This window comes from Arachis duranensis, chromosome 9 (genome assembly GCF_000817695.3).
Source record: "Arachis duranensis cultivar V14167 chromosome 9, aradu.V14167.gnm2.J7QH, whole genome shotgun sequence".
Lineage (NCBI taxonomy): Eukaryota > Viridiplantae > Streptophyta > Magnoliopsida > Fabales > Fabaceae > Arachis > Arachis duranensis.
Genome location: NC_029780.3, coordinates 324,739 through 335,073, shown reverse-complemented (window position 1 = coordinate 335,073; position 10,335 = coordinate 324,739). Strand labels below are relative to the sequence as shown.

The 10,335-nt window shown below is 28.6% G+C and overlaps 1 protein-coding gene across 1 annotated transcript; it reads right to left on the bottom strand.

Moving 5' to 3' along the window:
- Nucleotides 1-1,762: 1,762 nt before the first annotated feature.
- On the bottom strand, nucleotides 1,763-2,971 carry LOC107463828 (B-box zinc finger protein 32). Its single transcript, XM_016082709.3, has one exon. The coding sequence runs from the start codon at nucleotides 2,883-2,885 to the stop codon at nucleotides 2,004-2,006; it is 882 nt and encodes a 293-aa protein (XP_015938195.1). The 5' UTR covers nucleotides 2,886-2,971; the 3' UTR covers nucleotides 1,763-2,003.
- Nucleotides 2,972-10,335: the final 7,364 nt, after the last annotated feature.

Below are 10,335 nucleotides of genomic sequence, written 5' to 3'. Positions count from 1 at the left end.
TAATAATTTATACATCATATAAATTTTTTTTGGTTTTTTTTTGTTTAAGTGCCTAAACAAAACGACGTTATTTAGTCATGTATCAAGCATGTCAGTAAATCAGAATCAATTCAGTACTTAATTCGTTGATTCGGTATTAGAAAGGAACTATAGACTAAAATAGTGCTCAAAACTAAATCTTGAAAATTAGTATAGATTATTTTAAATTTAAAAAATTAAAATAATAAAAACTACAAAAATGAGAGACCATTTTAGAGATTTAGTGGCTAAATTATAACTAAGAAAAAAAAAACAACTATTGAAAGGTCAATGTGTAGGTTAAAAAACTTCAAATACAATTTAAAAAGGAAGTTAAACTATATATTTAACCAATAACACCGTACCCCAAAGGTACATTCCCCCACACTTTTTTATTTGTTATGTTTACTTTCATTGTGAAAACAAGAGATTAGCATCATGATCACAATATCACATCTTACAAAATGCATTACCATTAGTCTATTAACTTAAACAACTAATGTTAGGTTCCACTAAAATTTATCATTCAAATTAGTTGTTAATATAAAATACATATTAAAACATAAAATACATATTAATAATAAATTAGATTATATATATTAACTAATTTTATTAAAATCTATAGTTTAAATATTAAATTCTATATCTTAAATTCTAATCTAAAATCTTAAATCCTCGACAAAAATAAAAATTAAATAAATTATTTGCAATAAAAAATTAACTAATATTAACTATTTAAAAATTAATTTTTTATATTCCTAATTTTAACATAGTTTTGTAAAAAAAAATTAAAAAACTAACAAAATTTAATATTTTTAGACATTACTTTAGTTATTAGTCTAATTCCTTTAATCTAACAATATATTTTTAGTTTATACTTTTAAACAATACTAACAAACTACTCGCTAAAAAAATAAATTCTACTAACCATTTGACATTCTTGTTTGTAAAATACTCTGCACAAATAATCTGACATAATTCTGAAATGTAGCTCAGCAAAAACAAAGATATAAAGTTTGTTTTGTGGAGTTGAGATATTGTTGGTTCCTTGGATATGAAGTAGCACCTACCGATGCCTCATTTTCTTTGTTTGGTTTTTTAAATTGGAATTGAGAGACGTGCAGGCAGAAGCAACATTATCACTGGTTCGCAACGATTGGATTTATTTAAAGCCTGATAAAAATATATGGTTTAAATAGACGACACAGTGATGAATAATAGCATATGATTAGATCCACCACCATGCCTCCAATGATTCTTTTTATCTTTAAACGCCAACATTTCAAATGAAGCAGAATTTCCCAGACATTATGTTGTCCTTATCATTTATTTGAATTATTACCCCACTTTCGCTCAATTTGTTTCATTTCATAAACATGCATCAATAAAACTTGATCAATATGCATGTTACAATTGATACAAATTACATAATAATAATCTATCGAATTAAATACAACTCTAAATATCAAACAAGTATTGATTGAACCCATGAAATTGTGGATCCAATTGGTACACGTTGGGTAAAATAGATTAATCAACCACCATGGCATTGGCAGCAATCCAAACAACGTATAAATTTTTTTAAAATATTTTTAAAATACCAGTATTCCAACTATTTTAATTAGTATATATTATATATATATTTTTTTATAATTAAAATTGCCTACTAAACCACGGTGTAATTTTTTTTATACTCGCTTAAAAATTACGAATTTAAGTCTCTCTATTTTTGTAAAAAAAAATCTTAGAAAATAGAAATATTTGAAATTCTTCCGTATACATTTTCTGTTTTCTCTAGACTAAACAAACTACATCAAGAGGATGATTTTTTTTCTCTTTTGTGCATTGTTTTACATCACCATCACCAATAAACTAAACTAAGGTGCTGAAATCAAATCTATTTCCTTGCTAAGACTAAAATGTTGTTCTCCTTCTTCTCCAACAATTGAGCTTGAAGAATATAGAATAGAATATATTCCATAATTCTAAGACTCATCAGAGCCTTCTTGCAAATGGAAGAAGGGAGTAGAAGTGGTTTGTTGTTGTTGGGAGAAGAAGAAGACACGTGAGAGCATGGCATATGCTTGGAGAATGAGCTTAGCTGGCACACCTGAGATCTCTTCCAATCTCCGCAGATTCTCAAACGTCATCCCACAAAATCTCAAACCCAACCAAAACGACGTCGCAGCACCCACCTTATACGGAATACCAACTCCCTTCCATTTTTTCACCCATACTCTCAACGCTCTGCACGCCACGCACGACACGCGTTTCCCCTCGTTTATTCCCAACCCTAATTCCTCGCTCCATTTCGCGAACACTGAATACTCTTTCGCCGACGCCGTTCTCACCTCATCTGAACCAGATCCACCGCCATTACTATTCTTCTTCTTGTTATTCCTCTGCCGCTTTTGCTTCGCCGTTGAAAAATCATCGTCGTCCGTCGTAACCGCCGAACCGGAAGAGGTTACCGTTCTGATTCTCTTTTCCGGCAAGTGTTTTGTTCTGATCTTGTTCCCGGCGCGTGGCTCCGAGCTGGAAACGCATGCAGAGGAGGAGGATGAGGAAGAAGGAGGTGAAGAAGAGAGGGAATTGTCATCTTCCTCCTCCTCCTCCTCGTCGGAGGAATGAATCTCCGTCGGGGAGCAGGATCGGCAGGTGGCGTCGGTGCGGCGAGATGAGGCGCCGGAGATGTGGACTCCGGCGAAGGAATTGCAGTTGAAACAGAGGAGGCGGCGGCGGTGGCGAGCGACGAGGAAGTTGGCATTATGAACGGTGGCGTCGCATTTCCAGCAGAGGAAGGCGGAGTCAGAGGCGCAGTAGAGAGAAGCTTTTTCCTTACAGAGCTCACAAAGCCTCTCCTTCATCTTCGTCAGAGAAATCAAAAAGACAAGAAAGAAAGAAATTGCAGAGAAAGTCGGTGAGAGATGAATGTGTTAACAATGAGAATGAATGAATATGGTGTTTATTATATAAAGGAATGAACTTGTATTAATATCCACATAAGCTCACATATTTTAAATTAAATAACCTTATGTATGTCACACTTTTTTTTTTTGAAGGGTCGTTATTTTTATTTCCATTTGTTTTATTTGTGGCTAGTAATATGTGGTGGTGAGCTAGGCATGGAAATTGAGATGCAAAATTGAACACCATAGAATGAAAATGGAATATGAACACAAATTAAACCACCACTTGGCTTATTCTATTGCTAACTTGCATGCAAATTGCAAAATATCTCTTAATGCTTCTTTTCCACATGTTCGGTCATTACTATATAATTCTATTTTAATTATCTAAGCAAAATAATAGACACACATCTCACCCTATTTTAATTATATATTTGTATTAGAAATAATTTTTTAATAATTAATTTTAAGAAATTTTAGATCGACAATAATTACTTTTTTATTTAAATTTTATATTCAAATCATCATTAGTCAACTCTCTTTTTCTCTTGACACTAAAAAAAATGTGAACCTCCTAATTTATTTTTTTCTGTATTTATATAAACATAAAACGTGGACACGTGGTTAACGTTAAATTACAAACATGAAAATGAGACACGTATATGAAGTAAGTTTACAATTATCATTTTACTATATTAATATGTTTAATTATGCAAAATCCTTGATACTTGTGAGGCTCATTCTTCCTTATAGCGTAGATGACTAAGATTAAGAAAAAATAATTGGAGAGGTGGATCAAATTTAGGTTGTGTATAAAAAAAATAGGATAAGAAAACGAATTGATTGAAATTATGGTGATGATGTGATATAAGGGGTTGATCTCTCTTACTTAATTCTCACATGCTACTTTCTCTTTCTCGTGCCTTTTGTTCTCATTCTATAAACCTCGTCTCTCTCGAACCTTTTCCTTTTTATTTTTATTTTTTCATTCTCAAAAGGACTAAATTTTTTTTATACAAAAAAAATATTGGTGTTTTTTTATTGAAAATGATATTATTTGATGTAATTATAAATAAATAAATTTTGTAAATAAAAAATTAACATAATATATAAAATATGTATTAGATACGTATCATCATTCTAATAACACACAAAATATATATTATATACGTGTTAATATTTTAATCAATATATATTTTATGTATATCTATAATACAATATTAAATTTTAAATATTAATATTTAATTAAAATATTAATTTTATTTTTATATTAAAAATAATTTTTGTTCCAAAAATATATTTTGATTATTTATTTCTTTTAATACCGCTTTTGTTTTCGCACCGTCAAATATTTCACATGTTCAAATTGCAGTGAATACCGAAATTATCCTTAGATTGAATATTAGAAGTGGTTGGTTTTGGTTGAAAGTGGGAAAAATATCTGGTTGAGCTGAATGGATCATAGGGCACTTCTCCACGTGGAACCATTCAATTTCCTCGTCATCATTTCAATCACGTCACCATTCCCATAAATCAAACACATCTTTCTTTCAAAATGAAAATGACTGACCTACATAAAATATATATCAATATATAATGATAATTTACTAATTTATTTTTAATATACATATAATTTTTTTTATTTCTCTTACTTTATTTATATTTTTTTCCTTAAAATTATTTTATAACTTGCCTCATTTTTTTTATTAATGTTATTTTAATAGTAAAATGTTGATGTGGTTAATGAGATGAGAAGATTAATAATGGCATATATGTAAATTTAAAATACAATTTAAACGTTTACATTATTGATGGTAAAAGAGAAATACATAAAATTTCAAAATTGAAGATTTTTATTCTAGAATAATTATAGTAGAATATTAGAAGTGGTTGGTTTTGGTTGAAAGTGGGAAAAATATCTGGTTGAGCTGAATGGATCATAGGGCACTTCTCCACGTGGAACCATTCAATTTCCTCGTCATCATTTCAATCACGTCACCATTCCCATAAATCAAACACATCTTTCTTTCAAAATGAAAATGACTTATGTTGCTGATATTTTTTTACTTTGAACACACATATTATATATATATTCTTAGGATATTTTTTATTTTGAAAATTTTGATAATGATTTATTTGCCGTAACTATAGCCTCTTTTTATTTATAATATCCTTAAGCCAATAATAGACCATAAGTTATTAAAATATGTGTAATGTGATGTATAGATATTATTTAATAATTTATCCCATATTATCTTTTTATAAAATGATGGTTTTGTCTAGTAGTGTCACAAGTAATCATCATAACTTGATAATTCAATTTACAAAAAGTAAAGGTATAATGATTTTGTTCTGTGAATATATATTTTTTTTAACTTGATTTCTCTCTTCTTCTTGATTTTTTGGTATATATGTATATATTCAATAATTTTAGGGGACTTATTAAAAAGATCCTTCACCAAACATTTAAAAAAAGTAATAAACAACAAAAAAGAAAAGGTTCGAATGCCTTTAAAACATATTCTTATATATATGTTAGTATATTCTCCCTCTTTTTCCTTCAATTTTGGTCCATGTACGTACCAAAAAATAAATTTAATTAAAAAATGAAGCCATAGAATACCATTTTTTTATATTTTACTTTTAATATTAAAAGTTGCAATAAGATAGCTTCTTATTATTTTCTTCATTCTAATAATGTAATAAAAGCAGATCGTGCAGACCTTTATTTTTCTTTAAGTCAGAACATACCTTTCAATTCATGTAGCTGGTACTATATATTATTATATATTCATTACATTTAATATTATTTAATTATTCTAATAGTTATTAAAAATAGAAAATAAAATAAGTAATAGTTAAAATACAAAAAAAAAAGTTAAATTACTTTAAACCTTTTTTTTTGTGACTTTTCAAACATTTTTGAAACATAGCAAAGTTAAATCTATTTATGGTAATGTTGAAGCAAAATAACAAAAATGTCAAAAAACGTAGATAGTAAGGTATTGTCCAAAGCTACGTCTTTCTACAAAATCAAATTAAAGGTTTTAGAATTTGAAACCAAGAAAATGAGAATGGAGGCTGCAATAGGAAGCAAGAAGATATGGAAGTGGCACCAAATAATATCAGTGACGTGTCACGATCTTAAAGGACCGTAATAAATAAGTGAGCTACGAGGAACCACAGAATGAAATAGAGTGGTAATTAACCACACAATAAATAAAGTGGTGTAAGATTGGAAGGTATTGATTCTTCAATGAAATTTAAGCCATGCATGTGTCACTCATCAAAACCATTTTGCGGTGGTTGATTCAATAAATGACTCATTTTTGGTGGAACAACATTTTGTTTTTGTTTATAGATAAACTTCATTCCAGTAGGTATTAAAACATTATGGATTTAGTTCATTTGTATCTTAAATTATATGTCAAGACTATAACATATTTAAGTTTTTATTGGAACAATTATATTAAATATATATTAAAATTAGTTATTAATATAAATATGCATTAAAAATAAAATAAATTATATATATTTATATACAAATATATTAATGATTAATTTTAGTGTATATTTAATATTTTTGTTGTGAGAATTATATTCCAGTATATATTTTATACTAGTGATGATTGATTTTTGTGGCTAATTTTAATGTACACGTAGTATAACCTTTTTGTTATTGAAAATACAAAAATTTAACTTTTTAATTCATTTATTTTATATTTATTAAAAGAATAAATTTTAAATTTTTACTAATAATAATTTTAACATATGTGTTTTTATGGCACAAGTTAATTAAATTACTAAAAAATTATATCTAAAATTTGAATTTGAGGTCATGACATTAAAAATATATATTATCATACTCTTATCCAATACAACCATATATTATATAAGAGTAAATTATTATTTTTACCCACGAAAGTTTTATATGCTGATAAATTTATCCACAAAAAAAAATTACAATTGTACTCATAAAAGATGAATTTTATATGATAAAATTATCCAAACGTTAAAAAATAACCTAAAAACCTTAAATTACTCTTTTCTTAACCCTAATCTCAATACTCTTCTCCCAAATTTCAATTCTCTCTTTATTCTTTTTATCAGTTTTACCACCTTTTTCACTAACATCATTATTTTTGTCACCGTCAGCCTCATCTTCTTCCTTCTCTATTGTCACAACCATAAACAACAACAACTACAAGTAATTAAATTACAAAAATATTCAGATTTTCTTTCTTTTTTTTTGAAAAAAAAAAAGAAGAGTTATGGAAGCGAAGAGAAGCATTACGAGAGGGACTCCAATCTAACTAAGTTGCGCTACTGCTGTTCACACTGTCCTTATTTTTTTTTCTGATTCTGCATATTAGATTTGCAGATGTGGAGGACGAGGAGGAGGAAGAAGAAGAGAGCACTATTCGGAGGAAGAAGAAAAAGATCAGGTATCTTCTTTTGAAAAGATGAAACTGATGAAGGGAGCACTATTTGGACCTAGAAGGAGAACAAAAGAGAGTTTTTAAGGTAGGGAAACAGTTACTTCACTGTGGGATGATCGATTCAATTTCGACAGTCTCCTGCGCCAACACTTACTCTTTTACAGTGACCAGAACCAGCTTCGTGTGGGCAACTCCTCCATTTCCCAGTTTGTGAAGGTTAATGCCTTTCGAATTAGGGCAGAAGCTTATTTCAAGGAATTGAAGATTGAAATAAGTTGCAAAGAGGTGTGTCGTCTTACATCAAAGCTAACAGAAGAGAAGAACACAAGACGTAGAGCAGAGGAGCAGTTGTAGAAAGCAAAGGTTGCAAAAAACAAAGGATCATCATTGTCGTTGTTGTTTATGGCTGTGGAAAAAGAAAATGGTGAAGATGACGATTGATGGTGATGGAGATAGTGGTAATATTGGTGAAGGAGGTGGTGAAATTTTTAAAAAAAAATAAAGAAAGGGATGAGATTTAGAAAAAGAAGGTTAAAATTAGAGTTAGAAAAAGAATAATTTAAAATTTTAAAATGATTTTTTAACATTTAAATAATTTTTTCTTATAAAATCTATCTTTCATAGATATAATTATAATTTTATTTTTTGTGAATAAATTTATCAACGTTTAAAATATTTGTGGGTAGAAATAATAGTTTACTCTGTTATATAAAAATGTATGAACGAGTGAATGATTTTTGAGGTGGACCTTGGACCTTGGGGGTGAAGTGCAACATAACAGTAGTCATAGGTGGGGACAATTAAATTCTATAATGCGATATGCTACTATTTATAATATATGTGGCCTCATATTTAGAGGCAGATCAATTGGATTCACAAATTAAAACCATATATAATTAAGTTTTTGGTTTACTTCTCCTTTTGATTCACCCGCCTTGCTCAAAAGATGAGTTATGATTATATATGATGGAGAAGCAGATTGGAGAAGGAAATTTCTCTAGTACTTCTTCCCTTTCATCATATTCCCGTGAACTCATTACAATTTTCCATTTTTAATTTAGTTTGTATTTTCAGTTTTTCTTTATTATATGTTTAGTATTTTTGCTTTTAATTTTTTTTTGGAAAAAAAACTGTGAAATAATAAAATTCTAGTTTTTTTATATTTACCTCTATCTTATTGTCATTGTTTATTGTACCCAATCTTAAAAAATAAAAACTCAAAATAAGAATATAAACCAAACATACATTCGGAGGTTAGACACCCAAAAAAAATATTCATTCTGAGTTTGAATATTAATAATAGAAAAGGATTTATATCATCTCATATCTTAATTAAAAGTCTATCTCTTTTCCTAACTATATTGTTGTTTTTTAAGAACGTATAGCATATTAGCATATTAGACTTTTAATAAAAAAATATATAGAGAGAGAGTAAAAATTTATCTGTTATCCTTAAATGATTGATATTTATTCCAAAAAAAAAAACAAGTGAAGAAGCGAGCAATATAATTAAAATTATAGCTTAAATTTTGGTAGAGATACCCAAAATTTAAATATAATGTTATAATTGATATAATTTATTATAAGCAATATTACCAAATTAAACAAATTTAGTGAAATCAGGCATCTATATTTCTTTTCAAGTAAAAGCGTAATATACTAACTCTTAGCTTCGTCACGTGGTTCAATCATCATGACTTACTTAATTACTTGGTCCCCTCATGGTTGAAAGAATTTAAATTTATCTCGGGAACTATATTATGTCATGTCACAAAACTATTAACCATTTAATATTTTTCTGAATAAAATTATTGTGCTTACTTAATTCTGCGCAGAAATGATCTAACTAAATAATTTAGCTAGGAACATATCCAAGTGACATCACATTTTAGTAATAAGATTATATGATGAATTGATATAGTATACTAGTAATAGTATAGTATAATATTTGTTGATAAATATTAACATTTCCTGCCTTCTCATCCACAACATACACCCTTGTTTATGCCAGTTGTATCCTAGTGACTATCGAAAAACTTGGATAGGTATGGAGCTCCAACGCCAGCACAGATCATTCGGCGGCGCCGTCTTCCTGTAGTTGAGCCTCTCAATGTATGTTTTATTTCGTAAATTAAATGGCAATACCGATGAGAGTAATTAAATTGTTTTTTATTTCTTATTCCTGCTTTGTTGTAGAGTAATTATATTATTTTTGCTCAGCTTGGACTGGGCCTTCGTTGACAAATGAACAGCCCATATTCCTTCCTTCCAAACAGGTGTATCCCTCCTTATTTTTGGCCCAACCATTAAACCGTTTTTGGACATCATTTTTCTATAACAGCATCCTTTGTTCAGCCCATCACCGTACCCCCAACTGACCGTTCTTTTTGATTATGTATCGTTGACCAGATCACAACATCCCTTCAGTTTAGCGATTCCTACTGCATTAATGCCTTCCGTTTCAATTGGGATTTGAATTTGAACTGATTTATCATTACTCCATTCATTCAATATATTTTTAGCAATTACTAAATTACCCTTTCCACCATCTTCCTTTCTTAGCACTGCTATCACCAACTCAGTCGCTCGATCTCTGCTTACCAATGACACTATCGAATCCCTCGCACCTGAGATCTCGCATATTTCTGGAAAATAAGGTTTACCTATCTCGCATATAAATATTTTTTGTACTTTTATGAATTTTTTCGTGCATAGATACACACACTAATTAATATAAAAAAAGTTAAATATTAACAAAAATATCTAATTAATAATTATTTTTTAATGACTAATTAATGATTAATTATTTATTCATAATTATGCCGGGTAAAATTTTTTATTCTAAAATAATCGTTGTTCTAGAAAGTGGTTAGATATTTAGTAATGATTGTGTTTGAATTAAGACACACAAATTATGTATGAAAAATATCTAAAAAAACAAAAAAATTAATATAAAAAATTAAGTTATT

Excerpts from the sequence above, each read along its gene's own strand:
- LOC107463828 (XM_016082709.3), bottom strand. The coding sequence starts at position 2,885 with ATGAAGGAGAGGCTTTGTGAGCTCTGTAAGGAAAAAGCTTCTCTCTAC.